We start from the raw sequence: 26,122 nt of genomic DNA, 5'->3' as shown, positions 1-26,122 counted from the left end.
AGGAAAACAATTTTCTTAAAAATAAACAGATTCCCAAGAGATCAATGGTCTGGAAAAACTCCTCTGAGATTCCCACAGGCCCTGCAGATAAGCAGTAACAGGATTAACAAAAGGATTCAGACCTGTCCCCTCCAAGCATAACCCACACGCCACAACGCAGACACCTCTGAGGAGTCACAGTGGCTCTGAACCTGGCAAGACACACATCCATTTCATTCCTACAACAGGACGACCATACTTCCCACGTGGGAAAATTTCCCACTAAATTGTGATCAGGGAGAAATGAAATTTTAAAATGTTCTTTCTTATTAGATTAGGTGTGTATTTTTCTTTTTTCTTTCTTTTCCTTTTTTTTTCTTCCTTTTCTTCTCTACTTTGCAGACACCTCATTAGCTATCTACTCTTTAAAAGGCATAGTGTTTAATACTGTAAGGAGACAAAGGTTAATCAGACAAAGACCTGCCTGAAAATCACTTATGGTCTAATAGGGGAGATAAGATTTGCAGAGAAAAAAAGTAAATAGAAGGGGATAATAATAATGATGATGATTAAGCTCTTACTCAGCACCACATGTACACAAATGCTTCCCAATGACCCTAAGAGACAGTTACTATCCCTGTTTACAGATGTGTAAGCTGAGTCTCACACAGCCCAGGTCAGCTTTTTTCAAGGACATAGTTCATAACTGATTGAAAATCCATTAACCATACACACAGTGACCTAGATGATCTAAGAATGGTGTCATGTATCTCATGCCATTTCTGAATGTCAGGTCCCTTGATGATATCTGTAACTTTCTGACGAGATCTGGATGGACTGCCAGCCCACTGTCTGGAGTCAACTTATAATAGACCTGAATCCACGCTCAAGTCTTTGAGGGTGAACGACTTCTCACGTCCAGAGTCACTCCCTGAACTGCGTGCTGGGGGCAGAACGCGTATGTTCCATACCGTTTACTCTCTCACATACCAGCTCCGGCTCTTGACTGTTTTTGCATCATGTAAGATAACGACATTCTGTTATTCCTCGTGTCAAGTTATTTCTCTCCTCTCCTTCCAACCTCATCCCTAAATATTCTTGTACAAGAAGCCTTCTTGGGAGACTCTGGACCCCTCTTGCAGTCACAGGGGTTGAATTCAGATTCTGCACACTCCGTGATCACTTAGCACTCAGCACTTCCCTGACCTCAGTGTCACAGATATCCGAAATCTTGTCATTCTAACCCCGGTGAATTTTGGGGCTCATCTATCTTGTCACCAATTTGACATAAAGCCTTACTGATATATTTAGGATAAGGCACAATGCAAGTGAATGTTTAATGTAAACTACTAGTGGAAATTAATAGAGTGGTTAAAATTAGATTAGATTGAATTTTTCATTATCATTTCAACAGAGTGCTATTTAAAAAATTAAAATTTGAGAAAAAAGCAAATTGAGCAATCTTACTAATGAAGAAAAAATGTCTGTGTCTTAAGTCAAACTGGCAGTACGTATTTTTCATTATTTAAATTTAGAAAGATATAGCACATTTAGATGTTTACGTTAATGTCAAAAGTTTGTTTTAAAAACAGAGTATTGAAAAATAAAATAAAATAATAAAAAAGAGTATTAGAAAATGACCACATACTCCCTTACCCCGAGTGTAAAATGATTATTTTATATAACTTCTTGGTCTTTTGTCAGCTTCACAGTTAACATATTTAACATTAAAGTGTATGTACAACTGTGTCTCTTTTTTCTCTATCACGTGCTGAATTGTTTTTGTAACCCTATTTTACTAATCACGTCTGTGTGGTTGAATACTTAGGATGAAGGAATGTTTTTGCTACTACAAATATTATCAAACGGTTTTGTACATGTAACAGTACCGATATTTTAGATGTCTCACCAAGGTTAGATTCCCAGAAGTGATACGACAGTGTCAAATGACTTGAACATTTAAATCTCCTGATACAGCCTAGCTTAAAAAAAAAATGTACAGGGCACTGTCGTTGTTTTGCTGCTGTCCTTCAGATTCCCCCTCCTCTTGGGGCCCGTGCTGCAGGGGTGCCATCTGGTTTAATGGCAGTGCCCACCTTGGAGTCAGCACACGACACCTGAGTGCCTCCGGCCAGCACCGCTCACCTTGCCCCCGCCCGCTGCCCTGTCGACGGCTGTTCTGGAGCCCCAGCACCTCCAGCGCCGCGATGCCCGACCTCTCCAGAACGGTAACCTCCACCGTCAGACGCCCCACCAGCTGCTGGGGCCGTACGCTGACCACATGCTCGTACTTCCCCAGCCGCCGCTGCAGGAGCTCCTCGTAACTCAAGAGGAAGGCAGCCTTGTCCTTGCTGGGAAGGACCACGGAGGCTCTGAAGGTCTCCGTCCCCTTCTCCCTGGAAGGAAGAGAAAAGGGAACAGGGGATCGGAGAAAGCCAGGTTCCCTCGAGTCCCCCAGGGCCCGGGCCAAACTCTCTCAGCGAGAGGCCTTAGCGTGGACCACAATGTTTCCCCATCATCAAGCCACCAGCCACTGCAGCTGCCCCCATGATGCATCCTGAGGGGATTCAGGACGGAGAAAACCAGGAGACTGGCCCTAGATAGTTAAGATGCATATCTAAGGAATAATTTCAATGAGCCCCGACTCTTGCATCTTCCTATACACAGAAGCACTGAATTCATCAACTCGAGATGTCTGTTGTTTTTCAGTGTGTGTGATTAGCAGTAATCTTTTGATGTGTGACTACCTTTTTTTTTTTTCAGCAAAAACTCCTCTATATCCTGGCTCCTGTCTGGAACAGTCCCTCAGAGCTGAGAAGCTGTCTCCCAGGCTATAGTCTTCAGTAATGCCTCCAATAAAACATAATTCTTGATTTTTAGGTTGTGCATATTTTTTCAGTTGACATTAGAAAGAAAAACTAGAATTTAGTTTTGGGAGGAGTAGCAAAGGCCTGCACTAGAGGAAGGTCACACAGGTTCAAGGAATTCTGAAGAGCAGAGAATTCAAAGACTCCTGAACTCTCCGACCTCTCCTTGTGTCAGACCCGAGGGAGCAAAGGGGAGGGGGATTGACACAGGTGACCTCCAGAAAAACAGATTCCTGCTGTGATCCAACTAAACGGAACTGTGGCTTGCCTGATTCTGAACAATTTATGAAGTGTAAGAAAAGATCATCCTCATAAAGCCCCCACCTTTTCCTCTACATACTAAGATCGTTTTTCTTCAAAGGGAACAGATGACTTTTTTTCAAATGGGCTGGTAGAGAGGGAAATTGATTCTCAGTATACTAGGTGGTTCTCTAGTTAATGTTATTTACGGAGTCATTAAAAGTGAATTGATTTATTGGTTTTCAGTGTTTAGATTCAGTTTATAGACAAAGAATACAAATACCACGACAGATCAGAATTTTAACGGTGATAACTCTGATGATGCAAAAGTAAATGATTAAGTAGGAAGAGATGAGTGCTGGAAATGGAAATGAAAAGGTAGGATGACATGAAGGAGAGAGGATATTATCACTGAAGATAATAGGGCTCGTCTAAGACGGTATAACTCTGATTAAATTAACTGAAGAAGAAAAAGATAATAATACAAAAAACTGGAATGCAGAGAGAAAGTGGGAGTATTGTAAACATGCTAAATCCTCTTTCTTCACAGCACAGAATCAACAGATAATATCTGATTTTTATCATGAAATTTTTAAAAAGCAAAACTATCATAATATTTAGAGTGAGGGAGGTAACTACCAGAAAACTACAGAAATATCAGAAGTGGATGTTTCTAGAAAGTGAGAACTGGGGAATGGGAGTGATAAAATATTCCTTTTCATCATAAACCCTTAGCTACTATATTGTTAACCAGGTATATATATGTATTTTTTTTAAGATTTTTTTTTTTTTGATGTGGACCATTTTCAAAGTCTTTATTGAATTTGTTACAGTATTGTTTCCGTTTTATGCTTTGGTGTTTTGGCCCCCAGGCATGTGGGATCTTAGCTCCCTGACCAGGGATCGAACCTGCATCCCCTGCACTGGAAGGTGAAGTCTTAACAGCTGGACGGCCAGGGAAGTCCCTAACCAGGTATATTTAATTACTTATTATGATGATAAAAAATAAAAAGATAAATCTTTGAAGAAAAGGGTGAGAACAAGATGGGTAGGCAGGGTAGAAAATTTGACACTTGGCTAAAGTGGACTTTTAATTCCTTAGTTCAATGGTACTTACCCACTGTCTTCTGTGGTTTTATTCCTTTTCTCTTTTACCTTATCACCATTTTTCTTTTCTTTCTCTGTAATTTCTCCCTGATACACCTTGTCTCCAATAAGCCTGAAACACAAGACAGCTGCGTTGCCAGCTTGCCGTCCAAGACAAACTCAAACATGGATCTCATAACCATGACAACCCTAGAAAATATTTTTATTTGCCTCTTGGATGTGCAGAAAGAATGCATTCCAGGCCAGGGCACTCCCCTTGTATCACTCATCTCATTCTAGGGCAATTTTCAACAGGTCCAAATGGGAAGATCCAAGCCATGGGGCCTCTGATTCTCCAGGAGGAAATCAGAAGACCTGCTCAAACTTCCAAGAAGAGTCACCAACTTGAACCTTGCCCAGACCTAAAATTAAACCCATACACCTATTTTGCATCTCTTTACCTCTTAGTTCAGGAGAAAAGAAGAAAGATGTTCTATCTGGTACATCAAAGGTTTCATGGTGTCTCATCCTTCAGATCTCAACTTCAACACTGACTCCTCTGATCCACCTCCCCAACTAAACAAGCCACCTCAATCCTACTTGCCATCTTCACAGCATTTGCTACTGTCTGAAGTTATCTCATTTATTCATCTGTTTGCTTATTTATTGTTTCTCCCCAGTGGAATTTCTGGAGCAGAGCAACACTGTCTTTTTTCATAGAAGTAGACCAATCACCTTGAAGCGCACCTGGCCCAGGGTGGGTACCCATTTGGTGGAGGGAAAGAAAGAGGAAATGAAGGTGGGGGGAGGAAAGGAGGGAGGAAAGAAGAGAGTAATGGGATAAAAGAAGAGGTAATAAAAAGGAGGAAGGGGGAGAAGGAGGGATAGAAGGAAGAAGGGAGAGGAAGTGGGGGAGGGAATCAACCTTCTTTCCCACGAACTGTCCGCTGGACTGAGAATTTATAAATTCTCACGGCCAAAGACTGTGGTCCTCACAGCGTCTCAGGCTCCCCTTGACCCTCCCGCCTAGAAATCTTCAACCCAGGGTCTCTGACCAGGGTGTCACCTACATAGTGAAGTTAGTGATGAAAGCTGCGGCTGGAATCTGCATCTGAAACGTGATTTCCTGGTCCTCAGATGCTCTGTTCAGCATCCTGCAGGCAACCGTAGTGAAGGCATAACGGGAAATAATGGTGGACTTCACCGAGAATTCTGTCATCAAGGGTTTGGTTTTCTGTTGGAATCAAAACACACAGTATGCTGTGCACCTGGGACTCTCACAACATTGTAAATCGACCATACTTCAATAAAAATTTTAAAAAAACAGTATTTTCAATGGCACATGAAAGCATGACTCAACCATTTGGGGGTAGGTGTGGTTTTTTTTTTTTTTTCCCGTAAGAGAAATCATCTTCAATTTGGGAGCCCTTGACCTGTGATTGTTTTCTTCTTTCTTTGTATTGTCCTGATTTTCCGGATTTTCCCCTCAGTTGTAAAACAGTCATGGTTGAACAACCAGTACATGACAGAGAAACAAACTACTTAGCCCAGCTTTAAGAAATGAACACAGTAGGGAGGGATAAATTAGGAGGTTGGGATTAACATATACACACTACTATATATAAAATAGATAATCAACAAGAACCTGCTGTATATATAGCACAGGGAACTCTACTCAATACTCTGTGACAATCTATTTGGGAAAAAAATCTGAAAAAGAATAGATATATGTATATGTATAACTGAATCACTTTGCTGTACACCTAAAACTAACACAACGTTGTAAGTCAACTACACTCCAATATAAAATTTTTTTAAACTGTAAAAAAAAAAAAAGAAATGGACACAGTTAAGATTTCCAATTTAACAGAGAATATACTCTACTTAAAGAATTTAATAAAAGATTGGAATTTTAGAAGTATCTGAAGTATACAACACTTTTCTGTTATAAATGTTTAGATCACATTTCTAGACTCACTGAATTGACCACAACACCAGATTACACCTAAAGAAATTCTCCTATTTCCAAATTAATTTCAATATCCACTTAGAGAAACTATACTCTGGGGCTTTTCCATTCAGATGACAATCACATTATGGTAAAATAAGAATCAGTACTGAGCTCAAGGAAGTATTTGGGGAATTGGAACCCAGAAATAGGAAAGTCTGTGCTAATTAAATTTATCCCCCAAACTTCTGATAAGGGCAGTAGCTAGGCAGTGCGAATTTAAAAGCTGGTTAAACTATTCACTGTTCTCTGTGCACCTATAATACATGCATTTGCTTCTACCTCATGGTATTATAACTCCTGCTAAGTGTCATCTTCACCGCATGAGCCAGGCCAGAGTGTGGGCAGCGGTGGCGGCAGAGTTCCACCACACTGTTCATCTGGTGGCTGAACCTGAAGCAGAAAAAAATCTAAACGCATCTGAAAGATTTTTCCCCTAGAAAGAAAACAAGTTCTCCAATTCGGTCTGAGAAGGAGGCATTTCAACACAATGGTTCTTGAGATGTGGTCCTTGGACCAGCAGCCTCAGCATCACCTGGGAACTTATTAGAAATGCAGAACCTCAGGCCCCATGCCAAACCTACAGAGCGAGCATCTCAGGGGGCGGGGCTAGAAGTCTATGTTTCAACAAGCCCTCCAGGGGATTCTGAGGGTTGAGAAGCACTCTTTTAAACTAATATAACTAGGTGACACTTCATGTATTTCTGCTAGAATTTTATGTCTATAAATTGAGAGGGCTTGAGGAAATCACCTAAACTATGTCTTCTTCTGAGATCCAAGAATCTAAGTCAAAGTCAAAAGTAAGGAACAAAACTTTGGGTTTTAGGAAATTATTCCTGAAATCAGAAATAATCGATGATTATATATTTTATATATAAAATATACATATGATTTTATATATTATATATAATATCATATATATTATATATTTTATATATAAAATATATAATATATATGATTACATTTTTTATTTTAAAAATATTCTTTTTTAAAAAAATTTATTTATTTATTTATTTATTTTATTTTTCGGTCTTCGTGGCTACACGCAGGCTTTCTTTAGCTGCGGCGAGCGGGGGCTACTCTTTGTTGCCGTGTGCAGGCTTCTCATTGCGGTGGCTTCTCTTGTTGCGGAGCACGGGCTCTAGGTGCACGGGCTTCAGTAGTTGTGGCATGCGGGCTCAGCAGTTGTGGCTTGCAGGCTCTAGAGCGCAGGCTCAGTAGCTGTGGCGCACAGGCTTAGTTGCTCCGCGGCATGTGGGATCTTCCGGGACCAGGGCTCGAACCCGTGACCCCTGCATTGGCAGGCGGATTCTTAACCACTGCACCACCAGGGAAGCCCTCTTTTTTTAAAATTGGGGTATAGTTGCTTTACAATGTCATACAGAGTAAGTCAGAAAGAGAAAACCAAATATCGTATATTAACGCATATACGTGGAATCTAGAAAAATGGTACAGATGAACCTATTTGCAGGGCAGGAATGAGACACAGACGTAGAGAACGGATGTGTGGACACGGTGGGGGGAAGGGGAGAGTGGTATGAATTGGGAGATTGGGACTGACATATATACACTTCCATGTGTAAAACAGAGAGCTAGTGGGAACCTGGTGTATAGCCCAAGGAGCTCAGCTCGGTGCTCTGTGATGACCTAGATGGGTGCGATGGAGCGGGGAGGGTGGGAGGGAGACCCGAGAGGAAAGGGATATATGTATGCATATAGCCGATTCACTTTGTTGTACAGCAGAAATTAACACAACACGGTAAAGCAATGATGACAAAACATTCTTTATGAACATCTAGTCTCTTTAGGACAAAATCTGCTGCTTTAGCCGCCGAGTTTGGAGAAGATTTTCATACAGCAACAGAAACTGGACACCTTCCTCGTACACCTTTAGACATTTAGACCTGGACCTTTAGACCTGGACACCTTCCTCGTACACCTTTAGACATTTAGACCTGGACCTTTAGACCTGGACACCTTTAGACATTTGAGTTTACAACCCTACTTTAGTGTGAGTGGCCCTTGAGCTGTATTTAGTCATTTTGTTAATTATTTTGAACGCTATGCTCTTTCTGACCTCTACGTGCTTTATTGGTTTTCTTTTGGGAACCAGACTTCTGCATATTAGAAACACCCTTGAAAGGAGGAAGTTATAGTAAAAGCTATCAAGACAAATATAAAGAAAAAGAAACTCTCAAGTCCAATCACCTCGCTTTACCAATGTTAAGACCAGGATAGGGTACTTGCCCCTGGTCACACAGGTGGGAGGTAAGAACTCCAGCATGAGAATATGGAGTTGCTGACTCCCAATCCTGCCTCTTCTGTAAAAGGATTCCAGAGGTGGCCTGGCTGATCAAGGCTTTTCCCAGCGGTCACTGTTAGACAGCCAGTAAAATACAGAACTGCCAAAGCACAGTATATGTAATGCTGATTCTATTCAAAAGTTACCTGTAAACCTCAGCTATCCCCCCCACATTAAATTGTAAACACTCCAGACAGGGCAGGGAGCTGAATCCATTCTGCACTAGTGCCACATTCTGACATTTTCTAAAAAATTTTTTCTTTTTTCTTTTTGGTTGCACCATGCAGCTTGCAGGATCTTAGTTCCCTGACCAGGGATTGAACCCACACCCCCTGCCATGGAAGTGCGGAGTCCTAACCACTGGACCACCAGGGAATTCGCACCCTCCCCCAATTTTTTTCTTATCAGCTTATCACTCCTTTACACAAAAGTCGAGTACTACTAGGGAAAAAATCTTGTTAAGTTTACGTCTTTGATAAACAGAGCATACAGCTCTAGCTGCACGGCATTCCAAACAAAACTGAGTTTCTTCCATAAAGAGTCCTTGCCCTGTACTCTTTCTAAAGTATTTAAAGATCTTCTGCACTTGGTACCCTTGAGATTATCTTTGATGTCATGTTGATTTGTTCTCATTTATGAGATAATTATCACTTAAAATCTCACTGCAATTAAAATGTGAAAATTAGAAGATGCCTGACAAAAATGCTAAGTTTGACTACTATGGTATCTTCTTTTGCCTTAAGATTATGGATGTAGCAGAATTTTCCACAACACTACATCAAGAGGAAGCACAGTTTACGGTTTGTAGCCCCAGGAGACAGGCTGAGAAAAGTTTCAAGAAACTATTTTAGTTTTACTGCTTCTGTCCAGTTAGTGTTTTCCCACAGAAGCCCTTGTGTTATTTACATGTATAGCCCTTGCCTTTCCGTGACGGCGATGTCCACTGAAAATCTATTAACATCAATTATGTGCAACTCTATCCCCCATCCCCGAAAGCTACCCATCCCTTCCCCTGCCCGTCCTGGCCTATAAACACGTGGAAAACAGGGGGCATGACTTATTCCTTTTTTCTCATCCACAGCTCTCAGCAGAGAATCAAAATCAAAAACATTTGTACAACTGAATTTTCAGAATCTTGAACCATTAGAGAAAAATATATATCCTCCAAAGGGAAATAGTAATAAAGTAGTATTTCAGAAGCACGACTCTAAATTCTGTGATGGATTGGGAAGAAATATTACACACGATCTGTTCTCTCAAGGTGCTGTGGGAAGAAAGTGCAAAAAATAGAAACACAGGAAGAGATAGGGAGATATATGTATTTACTTTTTTTTAACTGGAGTATAGTTGCTTTACAATGTTGTGTCAGTTTCTGCTGCACAGCAAAGTGAATCAGCTATACGTAGACATATATCCCCTCTTTTTTGGATTTCCTTCCCATTTAGGTCACCACAGAGTACTGAGTAGAGTTCCCTGTGCTATACAGTAAGTTCTCATTAGTTATCTATTTTATACATAGTAGTGTATATATGTCAATCCCAATGTCCCAATTCATCCCACCTCTCTCCTTTCCCCCTTGGTATCCATATGTTTATTCTCTACGTGTGTGTCTCCATTTCTGCTTTGCAGATAAGATCATCTATACCATTTTTCTAGATTCCACATATATGCGTTAATGTATGATATTTGTTTTTCTCCTTCTGACTTCACTCTATATGACAGTCTCTAGGTCCATTCACGTCTCTGCAACTGACACAATTTCATTCCTTTTTATGACTGAGTAATATTTACTTATTGACTAGAAGACTTTCCAGAGCTCACAAGGAAGAGAAAACAGTGAAGACCATAAAAGTAAGAAAAGGCTTTTAAAGAGATGTAGAATTTATATGTGGTGAAAGAAAACAAAAAGAATATTCTAAAAACACAAAAGACATAAAAATGGGAATGAACCATAGCCCATTCCTGGCACAAGAAGAGTGCAGTTTAGTTAGAAAGGAGGGCACATGGGGCGAAGAATATTGGCCAGGTACATAAAATCGTGAGGAGACGCACCACCCCAAGGCCAAGCACAGAACCTGGAATGGGAGAGGTTTACGAAAATGTGTCATAAAAGAGAGGATATAAAACCATGGTCTCGGTTTTTCCCAAAGCACAGTTCTTAAAAATCCAACACACTTTCCATATTTGCATTCAACTCAGTATTTTGTTTAGGGATGTGGGCTGGAAAACAGGGGCCAGAAATCAAGTCTTCCTGTGACATAATAATGTCTTCATTATCTTTCCTGCAAAAGCAAAACAGATGGAAAAGCGTTTTTAGGCAGGGAGTGTCTTAATTAGCTGCCTGGGGGACCAGAGGTTTCTGTGTGACTCATGTGAGTCACTTAAGATCAATCCACCCAGAAGACATCCTGAATCCCCCAAGATGCCATCTGGAACTGTGACAGGGGAGTGTTTGCCACAGCCTTTGCCAAGAGCCAGGTCTCTTCCCAGAAGATTTACCTTCTGCTGTTTTACCCTGGTCTAAGAGTTCTTTGTCGACCACTAGAAGAAATCAGTCCAAAGGTGGGAGAGAACCTCAGAAACAACCTCATCAGCTCCTCTCACTTTATGGAGCTTGGCAATTGGCTGACTCCAGTCCAGAGATCTTTACTAAACCTGAATGCTTCTTCCTTCTGAGAAAAACACAGCTCATGCTGTTATTACATGAAGCAGAGGACTTCAGACAGGGCACCTCCCTGATGACTGTATTTACCACCTTGGGGAAATAATTTTCCTCCTGTAGACAGAGGGTGTCATCAGCTCTGAATCGCCTATTTGCAGTAATACATTCTATAGGGCAATATTTCTTTATGTTTAGAGAGGAAACACAAAATGAAATGATCATCTTTATGCAGAAAAAAAAATTCCATTCTGTATACCCCCTAAAACAGATAAACCATGAAGCCAGAGCTGGGAACAGGGAGACAGACATGTACGTAGCTAGCTCTCAGGGAGGTAATGGTGCCCAGCACCACACTACCTGCTGAACTGACTATATTTTCTGATTTTCTATATTCTTGATGCTCTGGCATTTGGGGCTTTGATCTTGGAGAGGCTGCTCCCCCCAGGGCCAGCTGATTCCTAGAGACAGCAAATGACGCCCCTACGAGCACACCTTCGAGATACAACCAATCAGCACAGAGCCCTCTACCCCAACCACCTCCTTTACCAAACTCTCACACACCAACCAATATCCCCCCCCTGCCCCATATCACCCCAGGACCAGGTACCCGACCACTGAGGACCATCCCTGTAGCCCAGGGACCGCCAACATTATTCCAACTACCCGATCCTAAGCTTACGCAGCATGCCTAACCGGACTCATCAATTTCTTCCTGTAAAAACCCCAGTAAGGCTCTTGGCCGCATTCTCTCTCTGTCCCTGATGCCCCCTGACTGACCCGGTGCTTCCCCACATAGCGCTGCCATGCCTCTCATCCCTCGGGACCTCTGAGTATAAACTTCCTCCTCCGTGATGATCACTTCTGTGTCTGTGTGTCTCATCACATCTGCTCAAAACACAGCCCAGCTACACATTTTAGAATATCTGCTAGGAAGGGGATGCCAAGACACAGCCCCTGCCATCGGAGGTTAAAGGATGGCGGTGAATTATTTTAGGAAAACAGGCCAGTAGCTGTTAAGCACCATGGAGACTCAGAGAAAAAGATACTCCTGTTTTTCAAAACAGACACATTTTTGGCGTCTGTGATACCAGAGAGCTTCCTTAAAAGGGTATCTACTTAATTCAGAATAAAATCAAGCAAATCCCCAGGGGTCCATGAGCTGGCAGTGACAGGAGGGTACCAGCTGTGGCCACCACGTCCTCTTCATTAATTAGAGTAGAGAACATTCAGATTAGTGTGGTACGGCTAGAACAGAAAATACCAGGAGACTCGGGTAAACGAGGGCTACATAGGCAGGCAGGAGCCAGATCACAAGGGGCCATAGATGTCCTCAGAGTTAATCCTACAGGTGATACAAAGTCACTGAAGACATCTGCAAAAGAGAGTGATGCACCAGACCTAAGCTGCAAAGATCATTCTGGTACCGTTTGGATGGGTAAATAAAGTCCACATTACAACACTGTAATACATGCATCAATAAAAGTGAGGCTTTTCACATTACTAGATTTCTAAGAAAATTTAAGAGATTGTATAGAACAGTCTAAGCCAAAGGGCCAAGGAAATCTTTTTAACCAAGAATGAAACCTTGAAGGGTATAAAGAACAGATAAACTTATTTATTACTCAGGAACTTAAAGTTTTTATATGGCAACTATACTATATACGAAGTTAACAGACAAATAACAGATTTAGGGGGGAACTCTTCCAATTCAGAAGACAGAGTATGTATAGCACACGAAGATCTCCTACATACTGACCATCAGGGGATAAAAAAACACAATAGGAAAATGGGTGCAGAAAAAATTTCACAGAAGAACGACTCTGAAATGGCCAAGAAATATATGGGGAAAAGTCCAAACTCAGGGAAATGCACATTAAAGAACAATGAGATGGGTTTCCCTGGTGGCGCAGTGGTTGCGCGTCCGCCTGCCGATGCAGGGGAACCGAACCGGGTTCGCGCCCCGGTCCGGGAAGATCCCACGTGCCGCGGAGCGGCTGGGCCCGTGAGCCATGGCCGCTGAGCCTGCGCGTCCGGAGCCTGTGCTCCGCAGCGGGAGAGGCCACAACAGAGGGCCCGCCGCCTACAAAAAAAAAAAAAAAAAAAAAAGAACAATGAGGTATCACTTTAAATCTAAGAGAGTGACAAATCAAAAGGAGTAATTATAGCACTGCTGGCAGAAATGTACATATTCATCACTGCTGATAGAAATGAAATTACGACAGACGGTACTAGGTGTACTCAAAAAGTAGTCTGACTACATCTATCAAAATTAAAAGTGTATGTGCACTCTGACTCAGCAATCCTCTTGCTGAAAATCTCAGCCATAGAATTAAGAGCACCCACATAGTAGAAAAAAATTTTTTTGCAGCAGCACTTACAGGGGCAAAAAAATTGGAAAAATATTGAAAGCTCATCAATAGTAGAATGCTTGATAAACCATCGTGTGCCAACAACCTGTAATATCTTTCACCATCTAAAAGAATGGATAGAGGTAGGCCAGGTGAGGCACTGTTGAGTGAAAATAATAAGAACTGGAAAAATACCATCAGGTGAGAAGGCAGTTGTGTGTATAAGTGACAAGCACAGACTCAGAAGCTGGACGGCTGGGACTCAAAATCCTGGTTCAACCACCTCTTTCGGAAAGTGTAATCTTGGACAAGTGACTCAATCTCTCTGAACCTCGGTTTTCTCATCTGTAAAATGTCTCTGTATTTGGTTGAGCTATGACACACGAGGCGCTCAGGACAATGGCTGGCACATGGTCAGCATGCAGGGAACAGTAGCTGTGGTTACATGGTACCACTGTCTGAAAGCAAATATGAGAACTCTCATACATGCCAATGTACACGAGGGTCTCCCACCTGCCTCTGCCATGTTGTTTTTCTCATGGCATCTTCTCTATTCCTAACACACGTAACCATTTATTTATTGACTGTGTCTATCTCTGCCCCGCTTTAGAATTCAAGCTCTATGAAAGACAGGGTCTTTTGCTTGTTTCGTTCGTTGCTGTATTCCCAATGCCTTGAACATTTCTGGGCAGATAGTAAGGATTCAAAAAAATACTTGTTGGGAATTCCCTGGCAGTCCAGTGGTTAGGACTCAGTGCTTTCACTGCAAGCAGCCCGGGTTCAATCCCTGGTCAGGGAACTAAGATCCCACAAGCTGCGTGGCTTGGCCAAAAACAAAACAAAAAAAAAAAAACCCTGTTGAATGAATGAATATGTGTATCTATGTCTTGCTGGGAGACTACTGTCCATGAGTCTGGTATTTCTGCACATTTTCTGGGCAGAGGCACTGGTTACCTCTGTTTTGTACTACATTTTCCAGGATACTTGTATAATGAACAGCTTGGGAAGACAGAGCTGGGGTTTCCCTTCAGAGCAAAGGGCAGGTTGGCTTAAAGTCCAGAATAATCTCATGGCATCTTCTCTATTCCTGACACACGTAACCATTTATTTATTGACTGTGTCTATCCCTGCCCTGCTTTAGAATTCAAGCTCTATGAAAGACAGGGTCTTTTGCTTGTTTCGTTCGTTGCTGTATTCCCAATGCCTTGAACATTTCTGGGCAGATAGTAAGGATTCAAAAAAATACTTGTTGGGAATTCCCTGGCAGTCCAGTGGTTAGGACTCAGTGCTTTCACTGCAAGCAGCCCGGGTTCAATCCCTGGTCAGGGAACTAAGATCCCACAAGCTGCGTGGCTTGGCCAAAAACAAAACAAAAAAAAAAAAACCCTGTTGAATGAATGAATATGTGTATCTATGTCTTGCTGGGAGACTACTGTCCATGAGTCTGGTATTTCTGCACATTTTCTGGGCAGAGGCACTGGTTACCTCTGTTTTGTACTACATTTTCCAGGATACTTGTATAATGAACAGCTTGGGAAGACAGAGCTGGGGTTTCCCTTCAGAGCAAAGGGCAGGTTGGCTTAAAGTCCAGAATAACAAAGAGAATGTCTCCCTCCAGGGCAAAGATCAGGCAGGCTTAGCGCTCATTACAAAAGAGTCAGGTTCCCTAAGCTTAGCGCTTCTTTTTTTTTTTTTTTTTTTTGACTAATATTTATTGGAGTATGGTTGATTCACAATGCTGTGCTAGTTTCTGCTGTAGAGCAAAGTGAATCAGTTATACCTATACACATATCTAGTCTTTTTTAGATTCTTCTCCCATATAGGTCATCATAGAGTGCTGAGTAAAGTTCCCTGTGCTATACAGTACCTCTCTTGTGATAAAGCCAACCACGTGTGTAGGTGTTGCCTGGCCCTCTCTGTATCACTACATGAGAACTGAGCTGGAGGAAAGGCACCAATCCTGCCACTCTGACTTCTGCTCTTACTGTGAGTAATAAATCACCCTTCATCTCTGGCCCAGGAGTCTCCTGTTTTGTGCCAGCATCCATGAAACAGCAACAGACTAGCTTATTGGCCTGTAAGTAGGGTAAAAATCTAGACTCTTCACAATTCTTGACCCGTTTATGTTCACATATGTCTGTGTATGATGATGTGAACATGGACAAAAACATGAGACAATGAGGTTAGCAAACGTGGGGTATGGGGAGTTGGGATTGGGAGGATAGGAGAAGGGAGGGGAGGAAGAGGCCATGCAGAAAACGATGAGAATACAAAGTCCTGGTCCAAATAAAGATGGTAATGATTGCGACATTGGTCATGGTCAATCCAGCCTTGACTCGACCACCAGCCAGGAGTGCGGAGGCCTTGCGTAAATGGCTCATTCCTGAGGATGTACAGAGGATTCCATAGCCTCGGAGCCTGAAGGCGTGTCCCCACATTTTGATATGTCATGGCACACACAATGGGAAGGAAGGACTGAGATCATTTCAGATAAATGCTTAGAATCCTGAACATCTGCCCAAGTTCCGTCTGGAAACCTCCAGCATGCACTGAGAGCCTGGACCAACTTCCATTACACAAAGCTTTAATCTACAAATGTGAATTCTTTGCTTGCTTTAGCTGTTTACTTCACAACACAGCCTTTATTTCTTGTGTAAGAACATCATAAAAAAGTAAAGATTCCCTTAGGTGTTGGGCTTTTTTCTAAGACGGTCTTTGAAAACTTCACACTTTGTCCTTATAGTTCTACTGGAATAATCAGGTCTTTTTTCAGAAAAAAAAGCCACTTAAAGAAAGCCTTATAAAAGCCTATAGAAGAAAGCCTTATAGAAGCTACACTGTTTCATGTTCGATTTCTTCTACATGCAATCTATAAGCTTTGGGGGAGCTGCGAACATAGTTATTGCCTGGTTCCAAATACACAGAATAGCGAGGGGAACAGATTTTTAAGAGAATATATGTGAACATACGTACCAGCCTTTGCAACAGCCTGACTTGCCTTGGGACCCGGAGTGCAACCTAGAAGAAGAAAAGAGACATGAGAAATGATCGTGAGGTCGTTCTCATGTGAGTTACATGAGGGGGGGTTAAAACCAATTCAAATTCACGCAAAGGGTTATCCATCCTGAAAAGCAGTTTTGACCTGTAACCAGGGAGCATCCAGGCCAGGATTAGAATTCATCCCTCTCAGACCTGGCTGACTGCTGAACCCACGATGTCACACCCCCTCCTCACCTGAGGGTTCTTACATCTGTTAGGGGAAGACAGATGAAATGGCCAGGACAGAGTTCATTAGAATATCTGTTTTCGGTTTCTAGTCACTTTTGGCTTGAAAATCGGCTCTTTGCTGTTGTGTCTGCTACAATGAGTAAACCTGTCAGCTCAACTCTGATGGGCTCATTTACTCTGCTCAAAACTCCAGGAAACTCTGGAAGCAAAACTGAACTTACCTTGAACTTTCTTACTGTGTTTTCTGTGGATGATTTGTTATACCTTCTTCCCACATGCAGAGGAGGGGCAGGGGACAGTAATAACATCCTTACTTTTAAAAATCATATAAAAATTAACCAGCCCCTCTGGACTAATTTAAAAGTCCTAGCTGGTTGCTGATTATTTCTCATGACACATCACTGTTTAAAGAACAGAAGTGTTAACTACTGCTGCTCTGAGTGATGAATTGGCCTTTCTGGAGGGCAGTTTGACAGTGTCAATCACAGACTTGGAAAATATGCTTAGACTGTAAGCATGCCTTTTTCGACAGCTTTCTGAGGTATAATTTACAAACAATGAAATTCATTCATTTAAAACAATTCAGTGTTTTTTAGTGTATGCACAGAGTTGTGCAATCACCACGACAATCAAGTTAGAACATTTTTATTATCCTAACAGAAAGGCTCCCAACCCCAACCTTTGCCCTGGCCCCAGACAACCACTAATCTACTTTGTCTCTATGGATTTACTCATTCTGGGCATTTCATATACATGGAATCATACCATATGTGGTCATTTATTACTAGCTTTTCTCACTTAGCATAATCTTGTAGCATTTATCAGCACTTTGTTCCTTTTTACGTCTGAATAATATTCCATTGTGTGGATACACCACATTTTGTTTATCCATTGGCCAGTTGATGGACGTTTATGTTATTTCTACTTTTTGGCTATTATTTATAATGTGGGACTTGAACTCTATGAACATTCACATAGAGTTCTTTGTGTTGGACATATGTTTTCAGTTTCCTCAGGAAGATACCTACAGGTGGAATTCCTGGTTCATATGATAAATTTAGCTTTTAAGAAATAGATAAACCAGTTTTCAAAGCAGCTGTAACATTTTACATTTCCACCAGTATGCCCTTCTTCTAATTTAGAAATCCTAGTTTCAGAAAAGCATCATATGGGGGAAAAATCAATAGGAAAAAAAATGAATGTACAAAAAAATTCTTTGTAACTTTTAAAACAATTGCTAATCATTGGAAATAGCCTAACATATCCTTTAAAAATGGTTTGGTTAAATATATTATGATACATTGATTAATTAGAATACAGCTGTTGAAAATAATAGTATGGGCCTATATGTACTGACATCAACGTTAATTTTACTGGACTTCTGTGCTGTTCACCAAATATTTCTCCAACTCTCTGCCAGAAGGATTGCATTTCCTGGCCCCCTTGTGGGAAGACAGAGCCACGGGACTGGCTCTGGCCAATAAGTTATGAATGTAAGTGGCATCTGTCACTTCTGCGCCAAGGATTTTATCACAGGTGTGAGGTCCTCCAGAACTGCCTTTCCTCACCGGCATAGTAATTAGCAATGTTTGATATGGTCACTGCTCCATCAAGCCCAAGATTGCACTTGCTGCACCAACAATCCAAGATGGACAAGTCATACAAGCAAGAAATAAACGTTTGTCATTTAAGTCACTGAGATTTGGGGGTTGTTACCCCACTACAGACTGGCCTGTCCTCACTTATACATTCAGACATATTTTAAGTGATTAAATCAGGTAGCAAAACGCTATATTTAACATGATCTCATTTTTATAAGTGTCTACATGTGTAGAATGTGCACAAAATGCTAATGGCTGTTACCTTTGAGTGATTAAATTCTTCTTCTTTAAACTTTTTTGTACTGCCTCAGTTTTGGACAAATTACTGTGTATCATTTCCAAATAGGAAAAAAGCAATAAAGATATTTCCATTTTGTAAACTAAAAGTATAACAGAAACTGGTTTAATCACTATCCTCTCCTTGATCCCTCCTGAAAATAGATAATGCTACCACTGTAAATTACCATTATTATCCATTATAGAGTCTCTTATTCTACAGAACATGGAATAGAAAGAATTAGTACAGGATTTAGGTTGACATCGGCCCTGGCTCCATATGAGAACCAAACAATGACTAGGAGGACACTGGTTTCTATTTCTAAAATGACATGGGATGATTGGGACCGTCCCAGGAAAGCCAGAATAAGCGTCCTGGGCAAGGCCTCCATCGGGTCTGCAGGCTCAGCTCAGGCCTCTCCCTTGCTAAAACTGTGGAATAGGCTGGGGACCCCTTAAGATAGCCATGGTCAGAAGGGAAGCTCAGCCCTGCTCAGGTATTATGTTCTCTGGTTGATCTAAAGTATTTCTTTGAAGTCTCCTCCTTTGTAAAATAGGTTTTCCAAGAAAATACACAAGCATTAAGGAGAACAAGAGAGGTTGGTTTTTCATTTTTGAGATGACTATCTGACCTCTCAGGGGATCACGATGGCTACACTTCAGTCCAAATTTAGACTCAGACTGAACCAGAATCAAAGCTTCCTGGTGCCAGCTAGGATTAGAAGTCGAAATGACAGCAATGTCATCTTCATTGTTTTTAGTTAGGAATTCCTGATCCCTTTTATTGTTTGAGAGGTTTTCCATTGTCTTGTAAGAACCTGGGAGTGTGGGTTAAGGAAAGGTAAGTAACCGACTCCAGCTTAATGTCAAGGGCTGCCATGAATAGTAATCTCAGAGCATGGACCCCCAAATAATAGACTTAAGACATGGCTCAAATAGGATTTTTCGCTCCTACTGAGCTGAGCTTGCTTCTCAAGCATCAGAACAGATGTCCAGACCACAGTGTTTATGAGAAATATCAGCCATGATCTTTGCCATCAAGGACCATACTACCTAACTTGAAAGAAATACACTCAGGAAGACTTAGTAGACGAGGTAATTTTTACAAAGGAAATGGAAAAAAGAAGAGTTCACTATGTTCTCAGATGACCATGAGAGGCTTTACAATGGAGGGATGGCTAGAAGCAGCTGTGTAGGATGTTTGTTGGAGTGGAATGAAAGGGGAAGAGAAATTTAAAGAGCATCCAGCTCAATACAGGAACTGCGCTGAGAAAAAGCTCATAATCTGCCTCTTCAACTCACATGGACCAAGCAGCATTCCCTACCAGGATGTGCAAGGGTGGCTGAAGGCTGCCTTTGCACAAAGAATGTAGCAATAACACCATCAGAGCTGGGGGACTGGAATCTCCATCTACTCCATCATCGGATACTCCAACCAGAGGTAAAAAACAGCAGGCACTGCTTAATGTTCGTAATTTGGATAACAGAGATGGTATTTTCCCCCCAGGGTCAACCACAGTGTTGGATCAGGATTGGGAGGGAAGAGAAACACCCTCTGAAAGCATTCCAGAAAATCCACGGATGGGAAAGAGCACAGGAAAGGAGAAGAGGAGTGAACCTTAATTCCACCCAGGGTGAGGGATATTGTGAATACGCAGAACAAACACATGCCCATTAGGGATGGATGCCTTAATGACCCGGGTGCCCTGAAAGAGAGACAGAAAGGCAGGGTTCACGCCCTCAGGCTGTACTTAGGCCAGCCTCCCTCACACACCATCAAACAGCTGAAGACATGAGTTCCTAGCGGGCTCTGTGCCAGAAATGTATCTACCCGCTGGGCTCCATCTTCTAAGGGCATTCTGAAAACCTGAAACCAAGAGCCAGGGGCTCAGGAGTCCGCTGCCTCAGAGATCTGATACAGGAGCTGACACCAAACCCATGGCTACAGGCTGGAAAGCACGGGAGCTGCCACCCATCACCTGGACCGAGGACAGTTAGCCTGGGAGGATCCCAGCTGGGTAGTTCTCAAAAGTTCTCTTCCTTTGGAGAAATGCTGCTGTAGGTTGTCCTGCTATGAACCTCTTGCCATTTGGGGGGCCCATAGCCTCAGCAATGGAAGAAGAAACTTCTTTGGGGGGCTGAAATTCCAAACAATTTTCCAGGCAGCTGGAAAAACAAAAACAAAACCCAAACCAGCTAACCTTAGGCAAGTCACCTTGTTTCTTTTAACCTGTGAGAAACAAAGGAAATGGATCTGGCTTGTGGGAAGATAATGAGGAGGGTGGGACCACCCCCCAACCCCACAAAGAAAGCTCAGGCCTCCATCCTATGGCCCCATTTTCCTAAACAGACCCTCTGCTCCTTAGACACAGAAAGCGTACAGGACCTCCAGCTGGACCTCTGACAGCACGGTGGGCACGGCTGCTTTATGTTAGCGCATCCAGGGCTTTGGGAGAGCGTTAGTTAGGAACACGAAGTCACATACAACTCATCACCCAGCTCGCAGGACTCCCCCATCCTTCTCCCCGCCTCCCTCCAAAGAAACCAGATATGGCTGGCTCTGGTTCGGGAGTGAGTAAATCTCTGGAATCGCTCCCGTAATACCCTTCTTCCCCATCCAGCCTTAGGACTCCATTGCAACGATCACACCCGTGCACATAAGGGAGACATTATCGAGTGGTCTGGAGCTCACAGAATCTTCCCTTGACTTTACTTTTCAAAGCGTTAAAAAAAAAAAAAAAAAAAAAAAACAAAACTGGTCTTGATTTTCTTTGTTTTCCCAAATACAAAGGTTCTGAGTGAGAGACTATAAAACTTAAAACTGCAGAAATGCTCGATTCAGGGAATTAGAAATGTATCACCACTGTGAGTGTGGTACCAGAAGCCTATGCTGAACACAATCTACGTGCCAGGAGCTACAAATTAAAATCGTATTTAAACAAATTACATTACATTGTAAATGTGAAAGTGGCAGTCTTTGGAGGCGTCATTGAGAGCCCAGCCTGGCATTCAGCACCCCTGGGTTCTAATCTAGGCTCTGAAATATCACTCGCGTGCATCACTTCCCCTGGGTGGACTTCCATAGTCCTCCTGGAGCATAAGCTCGCTGAGGCTTTCCTTGCAGTGGCAGAGATTCAACCAGGCTGTACGTAAATAACCAAAATAGCTAATAGGACCTGAGTGCTTACTATATGTAAGTGCTGTGCCTGAATCAACTCATTTTATCCTCACAATAAACAGGAGCAGAAGTGGGTTTGTTATTTTTTATTTACTAGTTTATTATTGTTTAGAAGCTAATAAAAGGTAAGAGTCAGGACCCTTCACTTGCACGGTTCCTTAACAAACGGTGGTATTCATAGTGTTTGTCAAAATGTGTCATTTGCTGCGATTTATGTATTCTTCTAAATAAATGTTTATTTTAGCACTTGTAGCATTTAGCATTTTTTTAAGAGGGCTTTGCCCATTATATAAACTTGACTCCTCTCTCAAAACTTAGATCCACCCCTGCCTATGAGGTAGGAACCATTAACAACGCCATCTTGCAGGTGAGGAAACGGAGACGCAGAGAGGTTAAGTTACTTGCCCAAGTACACACAGCCAGTAAGTGGCGGGATCCAGATTTGAACCCAGGCAGTCTGGTTCCACTTGGGGTGATCTTAACCATATACTTTACTGCTTCTTATTATTTTTACATAGAGCTCCTAGCAAACTCTCCCTGACACTCAACACTTGGTGCCTACTATTATTCTGTAAATTAAAAACTGCTTTGGTAATAATGGGAACGCAGCTCCATCCTTAGTTGAAGAAACCATATCAGTTTGAGGGACTGCCCTGGTGGTCCAGAGGTTAAGAATCCGCCTTACAATGCACGGGACGCGGGTTCGATCCCTGGTCAGGGAACCAAGATCCCACATGCCGCTGGGCAACTAAGGCTGCGAGCCTGTGTGCCACAACTAGAGAGAAGCCCGCGAGCCACAATGAAGACCCGACACAGCCAAAAATAAATAAATAAATAAATATTAAAAAAAAAAAAGAAGAAACCATATCAATTTGAAAGCAGGCTGACTTTATACAAGAGTCTTGCTTTTTAATATTGATTTCCTGAAAGAGTCTTTCAAAGCTGAATTAGTCTAAGTGTGGTCCATGCATCACCTGCATCAGGATCATCTGGGTCCCACCCAAACCTAGTGGATGGAAATTGATAGGGGTGGCGCATAGGAATCTGAATGTTTAAAGAGCCCCCTGAGTGTATTTCTGCAAGATGAAGTTTGAAAACCACTGCTGATAGTGGGTTTATTACACTACAGGTAACACTGTTTACAGATGAGGTGGAGAGGGAGGAAGGGACTTGAATCTAGGATATTATTAGTAATATTTTCAATTGAAGGTATATAACAAGCTAATAGGCAAGCTGCAACACAAGAATTGCAACACAAGCTAACAGGCAAGTTCAGGTATATTAAAATTTACATATTCATTGACATTTAAACATTGTTCACCAACATATGATATCACTTATATGTGGAATTTAAAACTGGACATAAATGAACCTATCTATGAAACAGAAGAGAATCAGGGACATAGAGAATAGACTGGTGGTTGCCAAGGGACATAGAGAATACACTGGTGGTCGCCAAGGGGGAGGGATGGTGGGAGAGGTTTGGATTGGGAGTTAGGGATTACCAGATGCCAACTATTATATACAGAAAGGATAAACAACAAGGTCCTACTGTATAGCACAGGGAAGTATATTCAATATCCTGTGATAAACCATAATGGAAAAGAATATGAAAAAGAATGTAAATATATATGTATAACTGAATCACTTTGCTCTACAGCAGAAATTAACACATTGTAATTCAACTATACTTCAATAAAAAATAAATTTAAAAAATTGTTCACATATAATTTTGAAGACCATAATTATTGAGACCAGAGCACTAACTGCATTGTCAGGCACCATACTAAGTTCTAAGTATATTAACTATTTTAATCTTCAAAATCCTTTTAATTAAGTAATCTCATCATCCCCATTCTCAAGATGGGTAAATAGGGGCTCATAGATGTTAATTAACTCCCCAGTAAGTGCAGAGCCAGGATTCAAACCCAGGAAGTCTGGTTCTGGAGCCTGTGCTCTCAAATCCTACATCTTATACACACACACAAATTTTTTTAATAGAGTAGGGATAAAAAGGTAAAATCGCAAATTTTCACAGAACTTTATATTTGGAGTCTTTTCTGATTTAGTCATTTTCCAGATGAATAAATAGTGCTGTGAGCTGACGACTGCACGAAGTCACTAAAATGGGCTAAACCTGTGTTCTTCTATTCAGGGAAGCTCAGTGTTAAGCCTACTTGGACTTGCAGATGTCAGAGCTTTAATCCCTCCTCCTAGTTCATAAACAGAATCTTTGTTTCAGTGCTTCCCACATTCTTCTCCCTCCGCCCCCTAAAAAAATTTTAGGATCTTTACCCTAAATTCCTACCCTCAGCATTTCAGCTGCCCAAGCCTAACAGCAGCCACCAACATTAAGTGCTGACACCGTTCCCAGCACCTTAGGTGTATTAACTATCCAATCCTCATCACCCTTGTTCTCTCCCACTTTTCACAGAATTGGAGTTTGAAGCACCCAGGACCTTGCTCAGCGTCACAGAGCTGGTAAGTGCCAGAATCAGGAATCGAGCCCAGGCACCAAGTCTATGCCCTTAACCACTGACCAAAACAGCTACCATTTCTTGAGCACCCACTGTATACCAGGTCCTTTACATAAACTATCAGCTGGATCCTTACAAGTATGCTCAAGAGGAGGTGTGTGCCGTGCTGGTGATGGACAGTAAAGGAAGGCTCAGAGAAGGTAAGCAGCTTGTCCAGGCCACACAGCTGTAAAGGGCAAAGGAGAGACCAGTCTTTCTCTCTGGATCCGAAGCCTGCATGTTCCTCCCCCACCGCACAGCCTGGAATTTTTATGGGTTATTCCTCCTGATAGTCCTACAAGAGAATGACCATTTTTTCCATTTCACAGATAAGCACATCCTTGAGGGAGGGTCAGCATGAAAGTAACTACGGGATGTTTAGGTAGATTCTGTTTTCCAGATCTGCTCTTCAAACCAAGGTGCTGGGAAAGGGGACACAAAGTATACTTGGTTATCTCTTCTTCCCATCCTGTGAAAGCATGCTATCAGCTAAGCAATTTAAATACGTGTGTGTAAACAGCACCAGGAGACAATGCACTGTCTACTTTAATGGAGACAGAGCCATTTCTCCCTATAAGGTCTGCGCTTTGAAAACTGTTCCAACCTGTTTTATACTCTTCAAAGAGCTTTCCTATCCATCGAGCATTGTACTGAGATTTCATATTTGCAGGTTTCATTCACCTGTGAGGTTAAGCCATTTAAAAAACCCTGGCACATACACAGAATATTAACCAGGGTAACTGAGACCCTTTGGTTCTTGATTCTCTGCCCATCATCTGGCCACCTTTAAACTGCTAAAGCATTGATAAGAACCTGATGGAAAGTCGTGTTCTCCCGGTTTTCAGATGGGAAAAGCAGAGGCTTCCAGGAGTTTGGAACTTTTCCTAGATGTGCTTTCTCTCTGGAACAACTAGGAACCGACAGCAACAACACACTACCCCACACACGAGTCTTAAAGAACCCTGTAGTTAACTTGGGGCTCTGGCTCAGAAATGAACAACAAAAAACTAGCAGAAACCCGCGCAGGTAACAGGAGCCAAGGAGATTTGGTTCTGCAGGACTTTGAAGTGGCAGACACAATTCTGCAAGAAACTTCGCCAGCCAGACGCTCTCCTCGAGGGACCAGTAGATGGGGAAGTTCCCGAGCAGAAGACGGGACAGAGAGGAGGTGGAGGGACGATGTGACAGGAGATGGGGGTGAACCCTCCCTCTCTCGCGTCCAGGAGCCTGTCCGGCAGCCACGCGCCCGAAGGAGGCGGTGGGAAAGGGCGGCAGCCCGCGTCCGGGGCCCGCCTTGGGCCCCCCCGAACTCCACTTACTTGCTCCGAAGTGTCCCCCCAGCTCTGCGCCTCTTCCAGCGACCCCGCGCAGAACGCCAGGGCCAAGCACAGCCCGAGCAGCGGGAGCATGGCGGGGCCGGGGCGGTGGCACCAGGACGCGGCGGGACGCGGCGGGACGCGCGGGGTACAGCGCGGGGTACAGACCTGGGCTCGCGGCTGCGAAGGAGCGCGGCCCAGCTCCCGCGCCCCACAGGCCCCACAGGCCCCGCCCCCCGCACGCCCCGCCCGGGCCCCTCACCACCACAGACCCCGCCCCACCGCGCACCTCCCGCCCGCGAACCGCGCACCCCTCCCCGGCCCCGCCTCCGCGCCCTCGGCCCCGCCCCCGCGCCCTTCGGTCCCGCCCCCTCGCCCCTCCGGCCCTGCACTCCCGCGAGACCCCCGCCTCCGGCCCAGCACTCCCGCGAGCCCTCCCCCGTCTTGCCCCGCGCCGCTGCACCCGCGCCGGGTACCCCTCACCCCAGAGCGCACAGCTCACACCCCCTCTCTTG

General features: G+C 43.0%; 1 protein-coding gene across 1 annotated transcript in view; it reads right to left on the bottom strand.

Moving 5' to 3' along the window:
• ITIH5 (inter-alpha-trypsin inhibitor heavy chain 5) overlaps positions 1–25,812 on the bottom strand; it is a 74,422-nt gene extending 48,610 nt beyond the window's left edge. The window contains exons 1-5 of the mRNA XM_007126575.3: positions 25,611–25,812; positions 16,466–16,510; positions 5,243–5,406; positions 4,204–4,305; positions 2,125–2,375 (exon numbers count right to left, since the gene is read on the bottom strand). Coding sequence (XP_007126637.1) covers positions 2,125–2,375; positions 4,204–4,305; positions 5,243–5,406; positions 16,466–16,510; positions 25,611–25,700 — 652 coding nt within the window. The 5' untranslated portion in view covers positions 25,701–25,812. The remainder of the gene's footprint in view (positions 1–2,124; positions 2,376–4,203; positions 4,306–5,242; positions 5,407–16,465; positions 16,511–25,610) is intronic.
• Positions 25,813–26,122: the final 310 nt, after the last annotated feature.

The sequence above is a fragment of the Physeter macrocephalus genome, chromosome 11 (assembly GCF_002837175.3).
Source record: "Physeter macrocephalus isolate SW-GA chromosome 11, ASM283717v5, whole genome shotgun sequence".
Lineage (NCBI taxonomy): Eukaryota > Metazoa > Chordata > Mammalia > Artiodactyla > Physeteridae > Physeter > Physeter macrocephalus.
This window is presented reverse-complemented; position numbering and strand designations above follow the sequence as displayed.